General features: G+C 36.7%; 7 protein-coding genes and 1 long non-coding RNA gene across 9 annotated transcripts; 3 read left to right on the forward strand and 5 right to left on the reverse strand.

The window, feature by feature from the left end:
• Positions 1-5224: 5224 nt before the first annotated feature.
• Positions 5225-8106, reverse strand: LOC149717463 (uncharacterized). The gene is made up of 2 exons (XM_089838876.1): positions 6681-8106; positions 5225-5949 (listed from the first exon to the last, which is right to left on the reverse strand). The coding sequence occupies exons 1-2, from the start codon at positions 7121-7123 to the stop codon at positions 5373-5375; spliced, it is 1020 nt and encodes a 339-aa protein (XP_089695002.1). The 5' UTR covers positions 7124-8106; the 3' UTR covers positions 5225-5372.
• On the forward strand, positions 7747-8529 carry LOC149717464 (uncharacterized). Its single transcript, XR_016366827.1, has 2 exons — positions 7747-7880; positions 7961-8529. It is a non-coding gene; the product is annotated as an uncharacterized LOC149717464 (long non-coding RNA).
• Positions 8530-8779: 250 nt separating this feature from the next.
• Positions 8780-10323, reverse strand: LOC149717465 (uncharacterized). The gene is made up of 6 exons (XM_089838879.1): positions 10183-10323; positions 9863-10078; positions 9650-9745; positions 9533-9587; positions 9153-9463; positions 8780-9092 (listed from the first exon to the last, which is right to left on the reverse strand). The coding sequence occupies exons 1-6, from the start codon at positions 10249-10251 to the stop codon at positions 8943-8945; spliced, it is 897 nt and encodes a 298-aa protein (XP_089695005.1). The 5' UTR covers positions 10252-10323; the 3' UTR covers positions 8780-8942.
• A 186-nt stretch (positions 10324-10509) lies between these two features.
• Positions 10510-12699, forward strand: LOC149717466 (DNA polymerase lambda-like). The gene is made up of 7 exons (XM_089838878.1): positions 10510-11001; positions 11212-11286; positions 11353-11460; positions 11523-11831; positions 11898-12066; positions 12142-12236; positions 12301-12699. Exons 1-7 carry the CDS (start codon positions 10510-10512, stop codon positions 12568-12570), a joined length of 1518 nt encoding a protein of 505 aa, XP_089695004.1. The 3' UTR covers positions 12571-12699.
• On the reverse strand, positions 12589-15075 carry Marcal1 (SWI/SNF-related matrix-associated actin-dependent regulator of chromatin subfamily A-like protein 1). Its single transcript, XM_089838877.1, has one exon. It carries the CDS (start codon positions 14947-14949, stop codon positions 12754-12756), a length of 2196 nt encoding a protein of 731 aa, XP_089695003.1. The 5' UTR covers positions 14950-15075; the 3' UTR covers positions 12589-12753.
• Positions 15076-15805: 730 nt separating this feature from the next.
• LOC149717468 (uncharacterized) lies at positions 15806-16477 on the reverse strand. The gene has a single exon (XM_089838882.1). It carries the CDS (start codon positions 16414-16416, stop codon positions 15835-15837), a length of 582 nt encoding a protein of 193 aa, XP_089695008.1. The 5' UTR covers positions 16417-16477; the 3' UTR covers positions 15806-15834.
• Positions 16478-17467: 990 nt separating this feature from the next.
• Positions 17468-18289, forward strand: LOC149717469 (V-type proton ATPase subunit e 1-like). Its single transcript, XM_089838883.1, has 3 exons — positions 17468-17671; positions 17756-17803; positions 17884-18289. The coding sequence occupies exons 1-3, from the start codon at positions 17574-17576 to the stop codon at positions 17981-17983; spliced, it is 246 nt and encodes an 81-aa protein (XP_089695009.1). The 5' UTR covers positions 17468-17573; the 3' UTR covers positions 17984-18289.
• PAPLA1 (Phosphatidic Acid Phospholipase A1) lies at positions 18051-24529 on the reverse strand. Of its 2 annotated transcripts, none has more exons than XM_089838881.1 (13): positions 24368-24529; positions 23779-24159; positions 23222-23713; positions 22958-23142; positions 22090-22239; positions 21680-21830; positions 21153-21294; positions 20874-21082; positions 20572-20798; positions 20083-20499; positions 19716-20019; positions 19499-19646; positions 18051-18773 (listed from the first exon to the last, which is right to left on the reverse strand). In XM_089838881.1, exons 1-13 carry the CDS (start codon positions 24489-24491, stop codon positions 18392-18394), a joined length of 3312 nt encoding a protein of 1103 aa, XP_089695007.1. In that variant the 5' UTR covers positions 24492-24529; the 3' UTR covers positions 18051-18391. The 2 variants fall into 2 exon arrangements, with proteins under 2 accessions (XP_089695007.1, XP_089695006.1); XM_089838880.1 differs by having other exon boundaries at positions 21680-21833.
• Between the last annotated feature and the right edge of the window lie 218 nt (positions 24530-24747).

Raw genomic sequence — 24747 nt, forward strand, 5'->3', positions numbered from 1 at the left:
ATAACCTAAACATCGCAGAGTAATTGTTTCATTCATTTCTTATTATGATTTTTTTCTCTGTTCAAAAGGAAAGATGTCTACTGTAATACGTTTCATAAAAAACGAATTAAAGTTCTATAGAGGAAAACTTGATAATCAGAGCGTGGAGTTCAAGTATCGCTCCGTAGTTTTATTGCAAAGTTTAAAACCTCATCCAGATTCAGTACTAATACGGAATGGTTTAGCTATTTGAGAAGGGGGAAATACAACAACTGAGGCGATTTTCAATTAGCACCTTTACAGATAGTATGCACTAACCCTTACAAAGCTTAATCCGAACACTTTTTATTAAATATTTCAAGGTAAACTATGGACCAAACTCTTATATCAACAGTTTAGGGTAAGCGACCAGAGAGGCGTGGCTACTGGCCTTCCCACCAAAATGGCGTCAAAACTTTAAATGTTGTAATTAGCTTAACATGGATGGCCCTGAAGTTAACTTTAAATGTTGTAATTAGCTTAACATGGATGGCCCTGAAGTTAATTTTCACCCCCTTCGGGCACTTCTTGGTTTCAAAGGTTTATCCATCCTGAAATAGCTAACCCACTCCGTTACCAAGATCGAATGAATCAATTGACCAATAGCAATCCAACGAGAATTTCATTCCACACTATCCGCAATATATTACGATTTAATACCAATCCCAATCCCAATGTCGACTAAATATTTTAAAGGGAAAAATGTCATAAAAATGAAATAAAAAGGAAAGAAATACTGTCAATATCAAAACTTAATACCACGAAAACAAATATTTATTTAACCGAAGTTAATTCATGCATTATAATTCAATTATAAAACATTGTTGTCGGGATAAAAATAAAACAAGGCAAGGACTGCCACTTTTTCCTTCAAAACTTTATGAACAGTTTGAAATAACGATGAAAAAAAAAAGAAGCTATCAAAGTTACCTCACATTTAGAATAAGGAAAGATACGGATTCTTCTGTTCCATTCTTATATTGACCTGAAATATAGTCGTCGTCTCGGAGTTGAAGTACTTAAGTCACGATTTACTGGAATCGATTTAGAGTTTCGAGTCAAGATTATATATATAAATGGGAACTGAGATTTATGATGGCGCGTGTGGTCGAATTCAAACGATTATCTTCGAAACTAATGATTTTATGGGAGGAGTTTGTCGAACGATATTCGATTCCTATCACATAATTGAACTGTGGTGATACGAGAATCGTTTAGTTGATGAAACTACGAAATGGCACGTACATTTTTAGACAATTTGTAAAGTAACGGTGTTCGATTTCTTCAGTACTAAAAGTTCGATCAGGAATACATACATCTACTAGGTATCATTGCGCGCCGCCTTATATCTCTCGTAAATTTCTATGCAGGGTTTGTGGGCCGGACTTGAGTACTTCCCGTCATGCCTTATAATAGACCATTGTCGATGTAACTAAGAGGGAAAGAAACAAGGTAGGGGTAAAATTCTGCCTTCCATCTTGCTTTTAGGCGCTGCGCTGTAGTGTCTTTGAATCATGAGAGTACGCTGAGACAGTTGGCAACGTATCAAGTTACACCCTTGTATGTCCCGATAACTAAGGGTTGTCTACCCCCCCTATTGAGACTTCTTTCTAACTGCGATTTCATTGGTTGGTAGCAAGAGAGAAAATGGTTACACAATGATTCCAATTGGCTGTATGTATTCCTGGTTCAATAAAGAACCCATATAAGTACTGAGAAAGTTCGAAGTTAGAATTGGGCTGTATGACCTCACGATTTTTTCCCCCTTAACTATTCCCAGCTTTGATCATACATCTCCGTCATGATCATGATATTGTCAAGTTTAAACATTGCCGCCTCTATTGTATAGAGGCGGCAATGGTTTAAAACAACTCAGTGTAACTAGGGTGGTTTTTCATATGTTCTCGGGTGTTGTATGTGTTCTTCGTTCGATAATTTATGTAGCCATTTTGGTGGAACCAGAATATTAATTAAATAAATTTAAAATTTTTCCTCAATTCTAATTTTAATGATTTAATTTCAATTCGCGACCCAAAAACTTCCCTTTATATTTGACCGTTCCGTTGATTGTTATCGTATAAACGAACCCAAAAAATAAAATAATAAAAAAGAAAAAAATGGCATTCAAAATTAGCAGTTTTAGGAACAAAAACTATATATACAGAGATAATTTTACCACTTGGCTGGCTTCCCGTTGATCTAATTTTTAATCTCATCTCTAATATTAAATCCTCCCACCTAAATACGGACACGGGTCGCTAATTCCGGACACTTAATGACGTCACACGAATGACTGACCATCCACAATCGGACTAAACCCATATAGGAAAAATATCACGTTCAAAAGTTTTGTGGTGGTTAATTATTTTGGGTGGGCCTTTTATCAAATTTAATCAAACCGATTTTACACCGATGTAAAGGTATACTTATACTAGCCTTACTAGGTAAAACATAAGTTAATAAGATAAGTTAATAAGATATGTTCAGTAAGTATGAGACTTCCTATACTACGTAATGCTAGAGACTTACAGCTCGAGCTAGTTCGAGAACGACAAGCGAGAATTGACTACACTCGGTTAATTTTGCATGGTCCATCTTCCTATTTAGTCAGTATTAAGCCTTTGACAGCGACTCACCTCACCAGGCGTCGCTTTACCTCGAATCTATGACCTTCGTCCGAGCCTTCGTCACTTCATGACAAGCACCCGATAACCAGTAACAAACTTATGGAACATATCTTATGAACTTATGGTCAAGGGAAGGTCCTAAAGTCCGGGGTTTGTTTTGCATAAAATTTAATAAAATTATGAGTACTTTTGGCCCATCCCTTATTTTTCTTCAAGCTTGAAAAATTTTTAAACTAAAAGCTAAACAAAATATTTAGTAAATAATGAAAACTTACTGCTTTGTACAAGCTATAAAATTATTCAAATTATGTCTATCCACTGTATCGGGATCTCAGGACAATCTTTGGGTGGGTGTTTGTTGACGAAGTACAAGACTGCTGCTGGTGGTGGTGGTGGTAGATGTAAGATCTTGTCAGCTTTGCAATTGTAAGACTATTGTGAAATATTTCAACCCTAATGAACATCTAGAAACCATAGAAAATTCCACACGATGTGTAATTATTATTCGCGTTTACAGCAATGGTTTCAATTCAACCATTTAGTTACCCTCCTACAAGGGAGGGTCTCTTCAAATTGCTTAACGTTCAAAATATTCTAAACTTCTCTCTTCAAATTACTTAAAAAACGTTCATAACATTCTAAACTTGCTAATTAATTTGTGTACGTAGAATATTGAAGAATAAATTAAATATAACTTGAAAATATGTGATAAAAAATAAATCTTCCCCTCTTTCACCTTAACTGTTGACTCGAATTTCAACTTTCTTCCTTAAATTCATCTTGCAAAATATTAAGATACAATGTCGCCCTATTTATTTCAACCATTTCTTAATGATGGTTCGAACTGATAGAGAGTTTAAGAAACTAAAAAACTTAGTTTTGTATTAAGCGTTAAGCCTAATTTTAAACTGTAAACAGAGAGCACGTGATGTCGTTTTTTTCTGGCGCCAAACTATATTTCAAAGAATGTCTTTCGTACAAGTTTTTAAGACGATTTCTAAATACTTAATCTCACTACTAAATAAATATTAAAACCACGTTTGAATATTGTGGAATTTTAAAACGTGATAAAAAAGATTCACAAACGTTTCCTAATGATGAACAATCCCTTTCAAAACCTCCTACGCTCCAAGACTACAAAATAAAAACCAACAAAACATTGATTCTGTCACGTATAAGATCCTGTATTTCCGGATTTAAAATTAATGGGATTTTTGAAACGAATAATTAAGATTATCAGAAGAATGTAAGATATGAATTTCGTGTGTTTCTTTAAAAGAATATTCTAATATTATCATATTTAAATGCCATGATAAAACTTAAATTATAGGTTAAATTGGTACGCAAATTTTATATCGCATTTTAGCAGTCATTAAGGTCAAGGGCAATTTAATTTAACGTAATTAACATATTAAAAATATGCATAGGGATCCTCTATGTTGTTATTATAATAAATGAAGCTTTGAGGGGTTTTTACGGGTTTTTAAAGGAAAGGTATGTCAGAGTCTCTCTAAAAAAAAGTTAAATTAAACAAGGATTTATTTTAATTATGGATGACAAAAACCCTATTCTAACTCTTGTGGAAAAAATTATGTTTTTACAAGGTTAGAAGGGACCAACTTTTCTAATAACATAAAATTATTTTGTAACCCGAACCACTCATACCAAGAATATATAATGGAGTAAATGGGGGAGTGCAATATTGTAAAATATATATTTTGAGAATCATATTTTGATGCCAAGGCCTAGGCGAGACTAGTGATATAACTTTACATATTTTGTTTGGGAAATTTGACACTGAAAAAATATTAAAAATGGGACCATTCTACGAGCCCTTTGTGTCAAAGTGAATGTCGAAATTGGAGAGGTGTTAGGTTCGGGTTAGAGTTAGGAAAAAAAGTATAAAAATGGCCAGGCTTAGCGGTTTTAAAAGGCGATTTCGGATTTGCGTTGAAGCATAAAGCGGATATCTGCTTCATTTTTTTCAGACGATAACCGTGACAATGGAAGTGAACGCTAGCTAGTACCTTACCGGTGAATTGAAAGTCAAGCGAACTTTAGATACAATGGACCATGAATAGTTTTTTCAGAGAATAAAAGCGTGCCTTGATCAATATGATTCAAGGTTTTGTTTTGTTTAAAAATCTACTCTCACCAGTTCAAGGTAAAGTTTGCCCGAACTAGTAGTGCGTAATTCGCCTTTAAACTGGCATGTACCACAAGTAAACTCCAAATACAGTTTTCGGACTATGAGGATACATACCATTTACACAAGGAGGCCAGGCTCCAGGTGTTACACAAAGAGGCCACACTCCCTGGTGGAGTCAAAAGCCAGGCCTCCTTGTGTAAATAGTATGAATCCTCCTAGTCTGAAAACTGTGAAGAAACATACAAGAGTAGATAAGGGAACCTTCATCACAATTACTCTACCGGAAGTTGGAGGACAAAACTGTCCAACGTTTTTATTGTACGGCGGAAGGCAGGTAGTGGATAGTTTCCATTCCTTACCTCCATTTTCTATGCTTAAATTTATCGATACTCTTAACGTGACCTCCCACTACTTAAACCAACAAACACCATTTGAAAAAAGTCAATATATTTTACTAAAAACAAATAAGAAATGTCATTTCTTAAAAGCGTTATATAAAACTCATTTTGGCACAAAATCAATCTAAGTTCTCTGACTAAACACACGAAAATTATCACACGTTTTGTTCTAATAAAATCTTAAGCCCGAACAGAGTATAGTTTCGAAGTATCCATGATCTTAAGAACTGAAGGTATCAAAGTCGGTGCGCGATCTAATGTAATTATTGCCACCGAAATACTGGCCAAGACCAGTAACAAATGCGTGCCAGCACCGACATGTAACCACGGATTTCCTTGCAACATGTTTAAAACGGCGTAAACCATGGGATGCAAGAAGATCACCCAAAAGGCGATGATGCTAGGTAAAATGTTAGTGACCGCGTCAACCGGATGTGGAATGTCCGAACATGGTAAATGAATGTTGGACCAGTGAGAGACACCGCTTGAGGAATTACGCGTCGTAGGAGTGTTAGGTTGGGACAATTCTTGAGTTAAGACTTTCGCAACTGTGGCTACGACCACCAGGGCGAGGACAACTCCAATTTCGATTAGAACAGGGATACTGGTCAATGGGAAACTGCCGTCTCTGTTATTGTCGCATAACAATAGGTGAAGGTCAGCCGACACGTTTTGACCTATGTATCCTTGAGCATAATCAGAGATATCGACGTAATCAAATCCGGAACCATCAGCACGTCGTTTTGCGTAACGAAACCTGCACCGTATTTGCATATAGTCAAATTCATTTATTACAAACAGAGAAAAGAACACATAGGGGCGAGGCCACCATAGGGGTATCCTCCCTTTCGCCAAGAAGCAACGGCAGACGGAGCCCGAGTTCACTACACGCGGCGGGAGGCTAACCAACTCGCACTGCCTCTGGCGGAGCTTCTTGACTATAGGGAGGATACCCCAATGGCGGCCTCGCCCCTTGTCTTGGTTTCTCCTTTTGTAATAAACGAATTTGTCTATTCGTCAGCGTTTCAGGGGTCAAAAATATCAGCGTTAGCCTAAATCGCTCTTAATAAAACCAAAACCAAAACCAAAAGTGGATGATAAAACTGATCAAGATATCCTTAATTGTTTGCTACAACGCATCTGGTTTTCTTGATTTTTAATTATCGGAAATGGAAACCCATATAGCAGGAAACCCGTTTATATAAAAGCGTGTTTAAAAGCCACCAGGAAATTGCCTTTTTGGATCGGAAATTCGTGCCAGTAACGCGATAAATCTATAAAGGTCGTGACTTCCAAGAAGCCAAACATAAGGCACCATTCAACAGAATCCTTACAAATAAAGAATAACAATCTAAGCTTGGGCTATTTTTTGATAAGTCGTTCTTAGAAAATACGAAAGACAAAAAAAAACATTCAGGCCCAGCAACCAATAGCATTCGCAACCTTCGGCCAAAAGTTTAATAAAACTACGAAACAATTTTCACTTACGTTCCAAAGACCATTGTTGAAACTGGTACCGTTAAAACCATGGTAACGTACGCCACCTTTCGACTCCATACACGGGTGAAGTTATAAAATTGCGCCACTTTCACCGCCATATGAGCAACAGTCAAGGCCACGTGAATGGCCACTGAGGTAACGGCGCAAATAGCTTGAGCGTTGCAAACAAATCGAAGCCCGTCAGCCCAATGGTCACTCAGCGACATACCGACTTCAATACACAAGTAAGCCGAATGTAGCGTCCACGTTAAGGAATGAATAGTACAAATTAACACGAAAATTGTAGTCCTAACTGACTGTTCGCAACATATTCTGAACCACTGTCCAATAAGAAATCGTGCGCATCTTGTGGTAATCCAAAATAGAATTAACAGGCGCGCCACTGACATTAAAACCGAAATAGCGAAAAGGGTATTGTACAGAGACACCATGATGGTGGCCAAGTTTCACGACTCAGACACTCCGACTCAGTTGTTAACTCGCAGCTATCCTTAACGCGAATGATAAATTAATAATTGAAAACGAAAAAAATCATCCAATTATGTCTATTTTTCGTCTACTTTTGATATAAAAAACTAGATTCTTAAAAAAAAATTAGGCCAATTTGTTGAGAAACGTTCCTAGTCCTATTTTTTAACCACCACAAAAAATACAGACCTCACCTACTACAAATGAACTACGTTTTAAAAAAAAATTGTGATAAATTTTCTTTCCTAATTTCGCGCCTTCATATTATCCGTATAGAAATTGAAATCAAAAGTGGCATGCGATTATTCTCTTCCTAATAATAGAGAAAGAAAGCGCGGGAAGAAGAGTGGCTACCTTTAGGAATTTTCTTCTTCGGGAAGATAAAATGGGGGTGACTAGATTCTAGTTTGCTTTAGTCTACGCTATATAATAATTGATGGTAAAAACCGCGCTAGCTAAAGCGAGTTTCTGTTAAATCACGAAGTGGGTCATACTCAATCTAGGCGCTTTTTTTAAAATAATGTGATGGGACAGTGGAAAACACTTTTATCAGAAGATTCTCTTTTTGATGATGGTTTTTTAACTTCCCCCTTTCGTTCTACTCTAATCTTTATCCCCCCCCCCCCATGGCCAGTTTAACCTAGGCTTACGCAGCCAGGTACATCCATCCCACTCAGACAATGCTACGCGCACCGAAGGCCGTAGGTAGCCACGCTCCAGGTAAATTTTCAATACAAGTGTACCCAAGCGTGGGTGGTCTACGGTGAGGTGTGTCAAAGTTTGCTTTGTTGAACTCTCAGGTAGAACAAACCGAGTGTCAATCTTATTCTTGTTGGAAAGGTCTCGGGATGACAGAAATTCAAAAAACAGGGAAAGTTTTACACTATGGTACATTTACATACAGTTATTAATTGAATGATACCAAACAGCCAACATGGAGCAATATTAAAGTAGGCCTAGATGCAATAGATCATTACATTAATTACTTGCAAAGAAACCAACACAAAGGGGCCACTATGCGCTCTGGGTTAGTTCCCTCGCGCCAACCAAGATGCAACGCCAGACTGAGCCCGAGTTCACTACACGCGACCCCGACCGAGGGTAGCCCGATCGCGCTGCCTCTAGCAGTGCTTCTTTGCTCTAGGGAAATAACCCAAGGAAGAGGCCCCGCCCCTGTAGTGTTTGCTTCTCTTCTAGAATTAATGGAATAGTCTATATAATGCTTGTTACAAAGGCCGTTAGTTTTGTGGTGTTGTGGTTTGGAATTAAAATTAGGTCTATTTTAGACCTATTGCTATATAGAGTAATTTCTTTCCCATATACGGCAACGTCATAACCCTCTATCTCTTACCTTAGTGATATCCCCCTCCCCTTACCTTCCGGGGGGGGGGGGCAAATAGTATTCTCTAGAACAAAGTTGAACCTAACGTAGGGGATACAAAGTTCACTCCCCCTCTCAACCGAAATTACACTATAGAGTTATCTCTTGTGACGTCATTCATTACCTTAGCTTTGGCAGTTAGTACCATTTCATCTCAATGGGTAAAAAAAGGAGCATGGCTGACGGAGTGACGTCAGAAGTAGGCCAATTCTAAATAAGTTCAATAAAATCTTGGAAACATGGTTTTAAAACTGTAATATTTTTATAAAGAGGTTTACAAAAGTAAAAAGTACAGATGAAAAGTGGGTTTTCATGTTTGACGAAGATTTTAACCTCAAAAATGTTTTGTACTTTATAAACAACAAAATAAAACAAAGTAAATAAAAAAAATTCAAGAAAAACTACTCTAAAGGCAGATCTTTCCAATCAATTGGTTCTTTGCCCGCTTTGATTAGAAGTTCGTTTGTCTTAGAGAAATGTTTGCATCCAAAAAAGCCCCTATTTGCGGATAATGGGGAAGGATGCACCGTTTTTAGGACATGATGCTTCTTCTAAACAATTTTAAAATACCAATTATGCTCCAATAAAATAATTTACAAGTCAAACCATACTTTATCAATGACTTCTCCCTTCTTTTGAGCATAGGAACCCCAAAGTAAAAATACAACTTGATCCAAATTATCACTGATATATTTTATGACTGCATCAGTCAAGTTTTCCCACCCTTTATCCTTATGAGAGTTAGCTTGACCACTTCGAACGGTCAGACAGGCGTTTAAGAGTAAAACTCCTTGACGTGCCCAGCCACTCAGATTACCATGTTTAGGGATTTCAAATCCATCAATATCTTTTTCTAGTTCCTTGTACATATTTAAGAGACTAGGGGGAGATCTAACTCCTTTTTGAACGCTGAAAGCTAAGCCTAGTAAACAGTGTTAATTTTATTTAATTAACTTAATTAATTAAGCTTAATTAAAATAGAAATACATACCATGGGCTTGCTTAGGGCCATGATAAGGATCTTGACCAAGAATTACCACTTTAACCTCAATTAATAAATGAATAATTAATTTAATTTAATTTCTTGAAATTAAATTAAACTCGTTACTTCATCAATGGGGCACATTCTTGTCCAAGAATAAACCTCATCTTGGGGTGGATATATTGTGTATTTTGACCGCTCTGAGGACAGGAACTGGCCAAGCTGGTATATAGAAATATAATTTATGCAGGAATACTTTAATTTAAATTATAATACTTGACATGTAAATTTTACAGGAATGTTTTAATTTAAATACTTAAAATGTAAATTTATAATTACTTTGACGAAATATTCTTTTTTAAACTGGTTTTCTAGGGCAAGGAACCAAGAAGGTCCAATATTATCAGATAGAGCTGGGCAGTTTTTGGCATTTAATTTTATCCTAGCTTTAATTTTCTTATCCTCAATCATTTCCTTTTGTTCAGGAGATAAACTGACCCCAGACTCTCCAGAAGAAGTGAGGTCAGTTTTCTGCCTTTTATTAGGTGGACTCGACTAAAATTTACATATAAAAAGTAAAATCCTTCACATAATCCCTATGTCTAATCTCAAACCAAAACCATGAATGACGTTTTATGTAAATAAAACAAATTTCTTACATTTTTCGGAGTTGACATCACTTTAAAAAAGGCCTGAATTGACTTCTGTTTCCCTGCTTTTCCATTCATCTTATTATAATTAGTTTAATCTCACTAATTTGCGAATTAAAAACAAACTAGAAGCCAGAATCAATCAACACACGTGTTCACTCGACGCCGGAAAAAAGGCGGGAATTTATTGTCGGCTGCTTATACTACCACGTGACAGGAGGGGAGACAGGGCATAGAGCGGTCGGGGGAGGGTTTGTTTACGTATTTCGAATGCAATATGTTTGATTTTAATTTTATATTTTAACGTTTAAAATTACTTTTTTATTATTAAATAATATGAAACGAACGATTCAGGAATCAACCTCTAAAGTAAAATCTCGTAAAAGTGCAAACGAAAAAGATAAAAGCACTAATGAGAATGTTTTAAGTGACACCTTTAAAAATGCCAATATTTACATCTTACAAACCGGTTTAATTACTAATTTAAGAGCTAAAATATTTAAAGAGCAAATTAAAAAGCATTCTGGGAAAGTTAGTGATAGTATAAACGGCGATGTAACCCATGTTATAGTCGAGGATGATTTAGATTGGGATAAATTTCAACGTATTTCAAAGTGGGATGATGTAATTCAAAAACATACCAATGTACTTGTTATTGCGCACTGCGAGTGGTTAAGCAAGTGTTTAAAAGACAAAATAATACATAACACTAGTCAATATGAATTGAAACCACCCCCTATAACCTTAAAATCTAATCTGAAAAATGATAAAGATGAAAATACTGAAATACCATTTCCAACAACATCTAATCCTTTAAAACAATTAAAAGTAATTGTATTACAAGATATAGAGTGCTTTCAGAAGCGCCGGTGTGACGTCACCCATGCTGTTTTCCCATAAAGAAAAAACGGTAACTGTCATGGCCGCCCATTGCTAAAGGCAGACTCGTGACGTTTAACCTTGGATCTGACGTCACAACTGACAGCCCTCTATAGATAACTCTTGCGATATATATTACTAAATATCTGTTTAAAATAGGTTTCTGGTTTTGCTTGCTCTAAACCATCCAGTGAAAGTATAAACCATAACAAACACATAACTGATAAATTAGAGGTTCTGTAACTTAATTTAATTTGACATTAAAATCATTAGGATTTAAACTATATTAACTTTCAACAGATAATGGCCGAAACTTATAAGAATACAAAAGACCAGTGGCGAGAATATGGTTACACCAAAGCCATAAACATACTGAAAAAACATCCCAAAGAAATTAAAACTTACGAAGAAAGTTTAATGTACATTAATCTTGTTAATTAAGATCTAAATTATGATTTTCATTAAAACAGGAGGCAAAAGACCTTCCGGGAATTGGGGAAAGATTGGCTTCAAAAATATGGGAAATTATAGAAAGTGGGAATTTTAGAAAAATGGAAGAGATCTGTGATGATGAAAAGATTAAAGCTACAAATCTCTTCACTCAAATCTGGGGTGTTGGACCCACAACAGCCGAATCTTGGGTTCAACATGGTTATAGAACTTTAGATGATCTTAGAGAGAAAGCTACCCTTAATAAACAACAAGAAATTGGTCTCAAACATTTTGATGATTTCTTGGAAAAAATGCCTAGAGAAGAAGCTGGGGAAATTATAGAAATTGTAAATTATATTTTGATTAAATAAATTAACCAACCAAATTAAAATATAATTTGCATGGATTTACAGATTAAAAAGGCTGCCTTATCACTACAGTCGGGTTTAGAAGTTATTGGGTGTGGATCTTACAGAAGAGGGAGAGCTTTATGCGGAGATATCGATATTTTAATCTCACATTTAAAAGGAGAGATGCAGCCATATTTTTTAACTAAATTAATCGATAGACTACATGAAATTGGTACACGCAATTTAAAATTAATTAATACCCAACAACAACTGACAAAGTTAACTTGGGTTTATTTAATATTTTAAGGTCTTTTAACCGACAATTTATCAATGCCTGATCATAAACATCCTGAACGGAGTAAATATATGGGTGTTTGTAAACTTCCTGGTGAAACTAAAAAGGTACAATTAAGAAAAGTTTTAAGCTAATCTAAATAAAGTTTTAAATTATTTCTCTTCATCTTAGTTTCGAAGAATTGATCTGTTTGTTGTTCCTGCTGATGAATTTGCTACTGCTCTATTAGCATACACTGGTTCTGGTCATTTTAACCGATCAATGAGACTATTAGCGCGTAAAAAGGGGATGGCACTTTCGGATCAGGCTTTAACAACCGGTGTTATTAGAAAAGGGGCTGAAAAAATACACTCTGGTCGCAGATTAAATACGCCAACTGAAGAATCAGTTTTTGAACATTTAGGGTTGGAATTTCGAACACCAGAAGAAAGAGATGTTTGAATAATCCCGTAGGCAACGATATAAGTTTTGGTTAATTTTATTATTTTAATCTGTGAAATTTGGTTTTAATAAGTAATAAAATTGGTAATCTACAGCCAATAATAAATATATACATTATTGAAATATAAACGTTGTTGTGCTTCAGAATTTATTGAGTTAACGACATCAGTTTTATTACGATGACTAAGTTACATGAGGTTTTTTCATCACTGGCTCGCATTCTACTTCATCAAAATCTTTACAAAAATCATCGAAATTTATGTCTCTAAGAAATTCGTCATTTTCGTCATTAGTCATGAAATAATCTTCAATAGTCTTCTGTCCATCTTCTGGTTTAGCTTCGCTCGTAGTTGCTAACTGATAAGTATCAGATTCCATGAAGTTATCCTTACTCAATCCAGCTTTACTCAGGGTATTCAACTTCTCTTGAATTAATGGCCACATATGATCGTCACTAGTGCCTTCTGCCACTAAATATTGAACAACCACCGAATCTTGTTGACCAATTCTATGAGCTCGATCTTCAGCTTGAGTTAATATTCCCGGATTCCAGAATAACTCTGCGAAAATGACTAAACTCGCGGCGCAGAGATTGAGGCCAGCATTGGCAGCGGTGATACTTAAAAGTGCCACTCGACAAGAGTCAAGTAGTTGAAAACGATCAACGTTTAATTTCCTGGTTTCAGAAGGAGTCCCGCCATCAATTCTCATAAATCCAATACACTTTTCAGACAACATTCGACTAATTTCATCCAAGACGATTTTATGATGAGCGAATAAGAGAAACTTGTTATCAGACTCCAAAACATCGTTAATGTATTCGCAGACTGCTGGTACTTTAACAGCTCCAGTTTCGCTAAAGTACTGCAACAGTATTCCTCGTTTTTCCATCGATTTCAAATCGACATTGGACATTTCTTTCGAATAAGCGTCAAAGTGCTTCTTGTTGATTTTAATTTTGGAAGGATCAAGCATAATAACTTGTCTTCTCTTGGGTGGTAATTGAGTCAGAACTTCAGATTTTAGACGACGAATCATAACTGTTTCTTTTAGAATTAAGTGAAACTCCGTCATGTTAGAGGAACCAGTAAAATCCCAGCCAAATGTAGTGCTTTTGCCATTGCAATATCGGATTCCAAAGTCGGTATAGTTAAAAAACAATTGGTTTTTAATAAGTCGAATTTGAGTGTAGAGTTCCACTGGTCTAGATAAACACGGTGTACCAGACAGAAGGATAACTCTTTTGGCGTTTTTAGCGGCTGCTTGCGCGGCTTTGGTTCTGGCGGTTTTATAATTCTTAAGAAAATGGCACTCGTCAAAAATTATGACTTTGAAATTCTTGGCTTCGATGTCAGCTTTTTTTCTAGCTAACATGTCGTAGCTCATCATGAAAACTTTACCAGGATAAAGCGAGCTCTTGTAATTCTCAACCATAGTTATTTCTGACTTTCTTAAAGTAGGTAACCATTGATGGAAGGCTTCTAGCCATGCAAAGCGGACTGATGAAGGGCATACCACCAAGAGAGGCCATTCTTGGATATAGTAAGACGCAATAGCTATGCTTTGTATCGTTTTTCCCAAACCCATATCATCCGCTATTAAAACTCTTCCACCATGTTGTATGCCAAAGTAAACCCCAATCTTCTGAAAAGGCAGCAATGATTCCTTCAATTTAGGGTCCAATCCAGAGAGGTCAGCTTCAGGGACATCGGTATTTTCAGGGCAATTTAGGAATAGTTTTAATACACTAGGTGGTAATGGTGTGAAGGTGACAATATAATTCATTTGGGTCAAAGCTTTGACCAATTTATCGTGATCTTCAATCTTAAAGTTCCATGTTTTATCTCTCAAATCATAAGCTTTACTAGGGATTGACTTCAAAATTTCTATGACTTTTGGATGATAAGAAAGCTCAACTTTGAACCTCTTTCGCGAAATCATGCTAAAGGTAGCGTGCACCTTCTTTACACCTGAGTTTGAGGCACTGTTAAAGTTTGACTTGGAATGTCCGTTGAATTGCGTCGAGCCAGGTTTGGAATTGGACTCATTTGGCATCGATAATTGTGGGACAGATTGGGGAATGTTTGGTTTACTAGTTGATGCGGATTTATAAAAATTGGTGACCTTAATGTTATTAGCACCCCCGTTTACATTTGTATTTACACTCTGATTGTTATAATTTGGGATAATTGTTGTAGTTGGCTTTTGTACCCCAGCAACGGAGGAAAGTGTTGGCTTGCTTACATTTGAATTTTGCGCTTGAACTTTGCCAAGGCTTAGTTGGGCATTAGCTCGCTTTCTCTCTAAAGCTTTTAAACGATTTTCCTCGATTCTTTTACGCTGTTCTTCTGATAATCCCGATGTTTTAGGCGCCTCCATTTATATTAAATTTATTTTACGCGACAAATAAAAGTTAAATTACCTTCCGCGTCCTAACTTTGTCAGTTGCCACTTGTCACCGTTCTATTTCCCGCCAGGTCGTTCTACCAGTCTACCATAGCCCACTCTATCACGAACTCGACAACGCAAGCTGATCGCGCGCTCTACTGACAGTTGGCCTCATAGAGATACGGTTGGCCTCAGTCTGGGAAATAAGGATATTTTTAAACTAGTCCTTGGGACCAGTGACCCCCTAGTCCCCGAAATAATTAACTGGTCTCCGGACTGGTCCCAGCCTTTGTTCTCCTATAGATTTGCAATTAAAAAACTGGTCCTGAGGACCAGTAACCCCCACTTCTTGAATTAAAAAACTAGTCCAAGCAATTAATAAACTGGTTTTGGACCAGAGGAAGTGTGCTATTTCCCAGACTGGTTGGCCTCCTATTCAGGCTGGGAAATAAGGATATTTTTTAAACTAGTCCTTGGGACCAGTGACCCCTCTAGTCACCGAAATAATTAACTGGTCTCCGGACTGGTCCCAGCCTTTGTTCTCCATTAGATTTGCAATTAATAAACTGGTCCCGAGGACCAGTAACCCCCACTTTTTGAATTAAAAAACTAGTCCAAGCAATTAATAAACTGTTTTTGGACCAGAGGAAGTGTGCTATTTCCCAGCCTGCTCCTATTCCTAACCAGTTTAGAAATTTCCTTATTTCCCAGCCTGACTGGTCTCACCCGTCCCTAGTCCCCCTACCCAGGGATAAGGGAGTCCTTCAAGCCCTACCGGCAACTTCTAACAAAAGAGGGCGGTACCCGAAAACGAAAACTGAAACCAAAACACTGCCGAGGCCTAAAGAAATATTAAAAGTAGATCAACTTTATTTATCAGGCATTTTTAAGAATAGTATCAATTTTTTTAACCAAATGAGACACAACTTGCTGAGTTGACAAAACTAACTGTCCATTTGGTAGGAGAATGTCAATAATCACTGACACAATGAATATTTTCTTCAGTAACTGAGAGTTCTCTAGTCTTTCCAAAATACATCTTATTATTTGTTTTATTGTACGAAGCGCGGAAACTCTATTTTCACGCCAATCACACACCATAATGAAACACTGATTTAGATTTTGTACAAAGTGCCAAATTACAGTTTTTGGGGTATCTTCAGCTTCATTCCAGGAAAATATTCCTCCATACTCGTGGGAGTTCAAAGAGTAAGGGTCAACTAACGATTGAATATTACCTAAAGGTGATACATTTCCAATTTGCAGCTCCATTTTCACGCGATCCAATAAGGCAACAGCTGACTCGGAAGGCTTAACTTTATCCATGTCTTTCGAATATTCATCCTCATTTTCAGGATTTTCGTTATCTTGCTGAGATGGTCTACAGCTGAAATTGTTATTGTACAGAAGCGTGGACTTTTTTTGACCCAAAGTCGCGATTAAAAACTGGACAACCATTATGACGACGACAACACGCACATGAAACGGGCGATGTTAGTGTTACGGATGTAAACAAATAAGCAGACGATGAGTTCCATAGAGATACAAGAGGAACAGTTGAGAGTCATTTTTGTGACGGTTTTAGGGCATTCGCCCCTTCGCATGTGTGATGGGGTGAAAGACTGGTGGCGCCCCCCTATCGACGAGCGAAGGAGTTATTAATAAGGATGAGCTTAGAGTAGTGGCACTCTATGTTAACTCCCTATAGGCTTGGATGAGACTGTCTCATCCAAGCTATAGGGAATAATAAGTCAAAACCTCGGAGATGCCATTACTCCATTTTATACGAGCTAAGAGCGGAAAAACGTATTTTATAAATTTTACACCTGTAAAATCTTTTAAAAAACACTTGGAACTTGTATTTCTACTTACTTTCGAGGAAATACCACCGTTTTCTGAAGGTAAGAGTCTTTTTTTATACATTTATTAGTAATAAAAACATTTAAGGCGAGCTAAGCCTTGGTCTTGTAAAACACGGCAGATTAGTGATTAGCGCGAGGATTAGCGTCGTTTTCAAAATCACTAATCTGCCGTGTTTTACAAGACCAAGGCTTAGCTCGCCTTAAATGTTTTTATTACTAATAAATGTTTAAAAAAGACTCTTACCTTCAGAAAACGGTGGTATTTCCTCGAAAGTAAGTAGAAATACAAGTTCCAAGTGTTTTTTAAAAGATTTTACAGGTGTAAAATTTAAAAATACGTTTTTCCGCTCTTAGCTTGTATAAAATGGAGTAATGGTATCTCCGAGGGTTTGACTTATTATGCCCTATAGGGAGTTAACATAGAGTGCCACTACTCCTTATTAATAACTCCTTCGCTCGTCGATAGGGGGCGCCACCAGTCATTCACCCTATCACACATGCGAAGGAGGAGAAGCGAAAAATCCCTCACAAAAACGTTCAAGGACCGCTTTCCCCAATAGTTTGTCTAGGCTTTAATAGTGTTATAATGTCTATGCCAAAGACTATAAAAATCACGTGTTTAAAGGGCGGACCTGCTAATCATGTGACTTGGGTGCTTGGCGAACCTCCATTAGTGCATAAGAATTACTATAAAGTTGGTGTGCATCGATTTTCCTGATTTCATAAAGTGATTTCGTGTTAATTTCTGCCAAAATGGGTGCTTCTGCAGCTCCAGTAATAATTTTCACCTTGATTTGGATCGTTGTTGGCGGAGTTTTACCTTGGTTTGTACCCAAAGGTGAAAATCGAGGGTGAGTGCCAAGGCTTAGGATAAAAATACCTTATAAAATTGTACTACAGTCCAATTAATTTTAAATTCTTTATTTTAATCACAGTGTTGTTCAAACTATGCTAGTAACTACAGCGATATGTTGCTATTTATTGTAAGATCTTTATTTTAAAATAATAATAAGCCTATCACAGATGTACAACTTCAAATAACCTACTTTCTTTCAAACCATAGTTGGCTATGCACATACATGATGCAAATGAATCCGCTGTTTGGACCACAACTACACAAGGGAACATTAACGATCCTCAAGAAAGAATGGCCGCAGTTTTAAATCCTTGAAAAAATCTATATGTGAAACTATTAATTCCCAAAGAACCTTGTATAAATAAAAATAGCTCTTGTCCTCCACGTTTAACAATGTAATCGTGATAAGTATTTATTGTATAAACAATTAAACATCGTATAAACATAACAATATTAGGGTTAAAGACATAAAGTAGATTGAGATTAAACAAAAAAAAGAAGGAAACAGAATTTGTTCTATATAAATTATCGTGTAAAGAAATCCAAAGAGCATTCCAATACTTTTACTCGGAAATTAATTTATAAAATAAAATATGATTTAAATACTTCGTAATCCCTTTCAATTGAATCATTAAATTACATCCCCAAGGCAATACCCAATTAACAGAAGAAATTAATTATACAAACCCTTTACCCATAATTGGATAATTGTTTTTTAACGCCTAACATTAGCCAATGGATTTTGTCTAACAAAACCCGTGAGTGGAGGAGGTCCTACTGGTTCTGAAGGAGAAGATACTTGACCTAAAGATGTGGGAGGAGGTTGAGAACCCTGATAATAACTAGTTGAATATGGCGGCCCTTGAGGGCTACCAAATGAATTATTACTAGAAATATTATTCGGGTTACTACTAGGATAAGTTTGAGGAAGACCCCCATAGTTAGAGTAACTTTGAGGCTGGGGAATAGAGCTAGATTGTAGCACCGATGTGTTGTAAAGAGTCACTTTGCTAGCACCAGCAACTGGTGATTCGGGTTGAACACCATCTAAGCTATAAACTTCTCTTAGAATCATTAGAGCGGTATCTTCAGATTCCCTGAAATAATTAAATAAATAATTAAATAATTTCAATTAATTTGGAAATTACTAAAACCAGCCAGAAGTATATAATACTTCTCTTCGAGAGAAGTGTACAAGCACAAAGCTGGGTGAGTGTAACGTCACTCTTCCCAACATCAGAACACTTAGAGCAAGGTTACTAAACCGAATCACATACACGATAAATAGTTCCCTCATCATTAAGCAAGTAGTCCACTGACCCTTGTGAAACTGTATCTTTAACCTAACATCGCGTATCCAAATACGAACAGAACGCCATCTGATAACGTTTCTTAAACGATGCTTTCGGAATTAGGTAATGGGCGCCCTCTTTCGGATGATTTACGAACTTAAAACGGTAACGATACGGTTTCGCAAGGCTAAGTGGACTACTTGCTTTACTCTATTAGCGTTTAAATATTTGGCAAGACGCATGCATGCGCTTGTGCATTGCATTTTTGTCCCACGTCAAGACAATCAAGGTTTGTGGGATGATTGCTGGGGATTTAGTGCCAAACAACTATTGAATTCACCTTACGGTGCGAGAGTTACCCATTTGAACTTAGTTTTTATGAGCGGGAAAGCAAACTAAAAGGGATACCCTCGCCTGGGAAGAATGACGTTACATAACTAAAGCATTAAGAGGATACATAGTGTCATCCTTCTTCTATTATCCCCTTCAGCTAAAACTAATCAAAGTTTAATTAATTAAGTTAAATTTACCAATAACACGTATGGCTGGCCAGAGCAAAAAGATACTGATTGAAACTTTCAATTGGTGTCTCTTGCAAAACATAATCAAGTCTTCGTCCACTATTTAGTCTCCCAATTTGAATATCTTCTTGAGGAGCAATATCAGTAGCTGATGAAACTATTTTAACAATTTGCTGTTGTAAACAAAACAAATTCGTCCAGAAAAACTTTGAAACCATTTCCCAACCTGTGCTCTCATTGTCTTCCATATCAGCCCTTTGTTGAGCCAACTGTTCCTGGACAACTTTGTCCATTTCGGCTTCAACTTGTTCATCAGATGATCTATGGGCTCTAGCAAAATCCGAAATGGAATTCCACGTATACTTAAGCGACTCCATAAGTTTTTGTTTCAAGTCAGTCCCAACCCTAGTCAAACTATCCCTCAATTCCAAATGAAGTCTTTTTCTTCCCTTATGATGAGGGATCAAAACTGGTTTCAAGTTTAACTGCGGATCTATCAAGGTTTCCATTCTAAATGCAACTGGATCAAACTATTACGCGGAAAAAAATTAGTGTTTTAGTTTTTGAAAAGTTTATATTTATAACAATCTTACAGGATGAAATATATTGAAAAAGGCGGGACAAGTTGGTAGCTGATAATCTTCCCCGATTGTTTGAAGTCCACGAACAGTTAGAAACATAGCAATAGGTGAACCAAGAGCGAAGAAACAACTCGGATGAAAGGATAATTTGGGGTATACTACAGAAGGCTGTCCCGTTCCCGCCATTCCAACCATATAGGTGACTGAGGCGACTGAATCTTGCCTATTAACCATTGACATTTGAGACTGGGATGTTGTTAAAGTATCTCCGAGACTTAAATCTTTAAGTTTATCATCTGGTTGGGATTCAATTTGTGCCAAGGCTTTCTTCATTTCCCGTTCTTTAAGGTCTTTAATATGATTTAAGAGTTTTTTTCTTGGTCCCATGGGTAAACCCATTTCTTTAATGTCACTTTCTTCGCAATATTTCTAATGGAAGAAGTTAAATTAAACCCAGTTGAAAGATACTTACTGTTAAATCAGTAATCATTAGTTAATTACCAAAGATTCAAAATCAATTAACTCTTCATCAAATTTCTGTTTAAACTCTTGTAATCCTAATTTTTCCAATAACGCTTCTAAGGTTGTAATCTCAGTATCTATTATTTCAGGCTGATCCTCAATTGGTTCGGGAGTTTTATTTTCATTTGTAGGTGTTGGGGCGGGACTTGGTTCAAATTCACCCGGTTTTAATTGATGCGCCAATATATCAAATAATATCAAAGATCCTAAAGAGATTCATTTAATAATCACTCCAGTTACCAAAAATATGGTCTTCTAAAGTCTAAAAAGTTCTATTATACCTAAAGAATGTCCGGCTACCGAAGTTTTTCCTTCAAAATTAGGATTTCTTTCCAAAAATATTTGATATATTCTATTTATCTCTGATCCTACAGTATCGACTATAGTTTGACAATATATTGGGCTCGTATAGAAAAATATATCCATTAAGGTATCATTTGTAAAGTGTCTAAGTTTGGGAATACTGGGTAATGTTATCGTTTGCATCCTCCTATAATTAAAAATATGTTTGAAAACTATTCAGCATATCCCCATTGCTTTATAAGCTTTGCTTTAATTACCTATCAATACCAGTATCATCCCCGTGCAAACTTCCGTGCCAAGATATGGGTAAAAATTCAACTCTGCCTATTCTACCCGATTCAAAAGCTTTTTTGTAATGACTTCTCATTAGATTAAGACCGATATTTCTAAAGTCATCAACTAATAAAACGAACAAATTGAAATTAATTAATCAAAGAGTTTCTCATGTCCTGAAAATTGAAACAACAGGGTTCGTACGAAATTTTTACATTGAAAATCCCTGACTTTTCCAGGTTATCCCTGACCAAATGTTGCCTATATCCCTGACCATTTTAACGTGTTTACCAGAGCCAACTTCATCACACCTGGCTCATATTTAGCATTGCATGAAGAATGGTTTGATATGTCAAACAAAATCCCTGACATATCCCTGACTTTTTAGGGAAATGTTTTAAATCCCTGACTTATCCCTGACTTTCCCCCCTATTTTCCATATCCCTGACTTATCCAGGTTATCCAGGATATCCAGGTTCCGTACGAACCCTGAACAAAACAAGTTATTTACCGCATTCTACAACTGATCTAAATTTAAGATCACAAACAGCCCCAACTCCTTGAACTAGAAACACTAAATGATCTATTCTCGGAGGTTCTCCTTCATCCACCGTTAATATTTCATTGACGCCTCTTTTGACAACTCTTAACGTCATTTGGCCCTCCTTTCAAAAGACAAAACTAACCTAAAGACAATCATTTTTCACCCGGTAATCTTTTAAGGGGGGGAAACTACATTTAACAACACTAAACACATTAAACTCTGCGTGCTTTTAAAGGAAAAAAAGAAAAACTAAAATAAAATGGAAACATTTACCTATAGTGTTTCGTGCTTATAAACTTAATATAAAGCTACGTTATTTGGTAGAATAGAATAGATATTTGGCCCATTATGACTCTAAAACAAACTACGAAACTTACGGGCACATAGCCCCATTCATCGGGCAATTTTGAAGGTAGATAATGCGATATATCCTTAGAATTTTGCATGACAATAGCCTCTGATACACCGCCCTCTAGTTCCACTTTTTGAGGCCAGCGGTTATAGGTCACACCCTCACGATAGAATTCCTACAAATAAGGGTCCAAAGAAAAAGTTCAAAGGATTGGGGGGAAAATAAATAAAGGGTGAACAAAAACTTAAAACTAAAAAAATAAGAAAATTAACATGCATAAGCCAACAATTACATTTACAGTTTTTAAACTAATTAAAAGAGCAATAAGCATAATGCACTAATTCTACTAACTAATAATAAGTTCCTCGTAAACTTAAACCAATAACAAGATGGCACCGGCCAGATTACACTTTTGCGCTGCCTCTAGTGACTAGAATTAGTATTAGTATTACTATATTCATAATAAGATGACCCCGGCAAATTTATAATTTTCGGTTTTTTCCATTGTTTATAAAATAGCATTCCGTTTATGAATAAAACCAATCTAGTAAGAATTTGGTTTTCAGTTCAATTAAATAAGTGAATCGCGGCCGTTCCCAGGCGACGATTATCTCTTCACGAGATACGCTTTAAGAAATAACTGTAGCTTGCTTAGTCAATAATCTGAGGAGAAAAGTGGGGATCCAAAGCCCAAAATATTTTCTTAAATAAAAAATGATATTGATGTTGCAGAGCCATCTATGAGTGGTTCTTTGCAAATATTCGACCGTGTACGCGAAACAAGGGGGAAATGGGGATAGAAAAGGCGCCCAGCCTGCCAGCAAGGGTCGGAACAATACTTTCGCTAGCTCTAAAGAGCGCAAAAGTAAAAAAGTTAACCCTTTCATATTTACTTCAATTTTATCAGCAACAACTTCATCATAGGGAACGTATCTATTTTGTCCCTCTGCACGATAAAACCAAGAGCTTCTCTTCACCATAGAGTCACTCTCCTCCCAATATATGGCTTTACGTAATCTTTCCCCAAGATAAACATCGTAACGTCCACCATCAGTAGGGATTACAGCATCACTCTGACCTAACATTTGTAAACAAACAAACAAACAAACATTATGGTTTAAATAAACTATAGCCAGCAATATTTTAATTGGTTTTACCATTTTTATAAGCTTCTTCTAAGTTCATGGAGTCAATGACAGTAAATGGCAACCAAATCTCTTTCTTCTCAACCTCTTTTCGATAAAACCAATGACTGGGAACAGGTTTGTAACTATTCAATGGATTATACATGGTTCCGGTTGAATCTTGAGACCCATATAGGTTTCCAGTAGATTCTGCCGAGTTGCCGATGCCATAAGCAGGCAAGCTTTGATTTTGATTTTGGGAAGAACTATCTTGGGGAGCATTGAAAGAAGGAGCCCCGTAGTAAGAGCTACCTTCTAAAGTAGTTTGGTGAGAAGGTTGGGGTGGTTGAAAAGGTGAATTGTACGGATCATGACTTGGGAAGTTCGCTACTGGATCAGCTGGAGCTGTAATTCCACTTTGATAAGTGTTTTGGGAATAAGGATTCCCCTGAGGAGGGCTAGAACCCATTCCTGGAGTTGGGGCATAAGTTAAGGGGGTTTGCCGCCTAAAATTTTGAGCTGGGCCTAAAACAGTACATTATCTCTTTTTTTTATAATTCTAGGTTAGACTTTAGTTTGAATAATTATACCTGTAGGTGGGGGTGCAACTGCTGCATTAGGGCTATAGGTTTGAGCCATAGTAGGTGGAGAAGACATTGGAATTGAAGATACATTAAATGTTGAGCTATTATCAACTTGTATTGGTGGTTGTTGTTGTTGTTGTTGTGTCTGAGGTTGATAAATAGGTGGAGGTGGTTCAGGAGTCTTAGTTTGCAATGGCCTAAGAGGCTGCTGTAATTGAGAAAGCGGTCCCGAACCAGTTGCTCCTGATGCTGTGGTAGCAACTGGTTTAAATGCTGAAATATGTGGAGATGGTTCTCGTACTGGAGGTTGTTGATTAACTTGGCTTAAACTTGGTGAAGGTGATGAAGAACTTTGACCAATAAAGCTGTCCACTTCTTCCGAATTTCCTGGATAAATATAGACCGGCTTTCTCTTATCAAAGAGCCACAGTGTCATTTTAACCAGCAGCAGCTGTTTCTAGGTTTTAGTTAGACTTAGACAAATCCCCAGCCACCCTAAAGTGACATTAAGCCTAAGCCTTGGCTACTTGAGAACTAATAGGTTTGAGAACTTATTTCTGAATATTGTCATAATAATATTTTAAACAAATTTTACCTTCTGGTTGAGATACTGGCATTAAAAAACTAGCACCTCCAAGGGGATCCCACGAAAAACCTGAAGTTGGTGGTTGAAGTAAAAGAGACGGTGTTGTTCTTTTTGGATCATTAGGAATCGACATTTTTCTTCAGGAAGTACACGGTGGAACTGAGATGACCCTAGTTGACCCTACGCTAGATGTCAGCACCAATAGAGTCTGCGGCCAGGCTAGGAAATAAGACAGGTTTACAGGTCAAAAACCAGTTTATTAATAGCTGGGACCACTTATTTTATTCAAAACGTGAGGGTCACTGGTCCCAATGACTAGTTTATTAATTCCTACTTTTATTAAAAATTGATATGGGGACCTCTTTATTTATTTTCATTTTAACATAAAT

This window comes from Phalangium opilio, unplaced genomic scaffold, assembly GCF_054372755.1.
Source record: "Phalangium opilio isolate 3A_F unplaced genomic scaffold, DU_Popi_V2 ptg000003l_1, whole genome shotgun sequence".
NCBI classification, from domain to species: Eukaryota; Metazoa; Arthropoda; class Arachnida; order Opiliones; family Phalangiidae; genus Phalangium; species Phalangium opilio.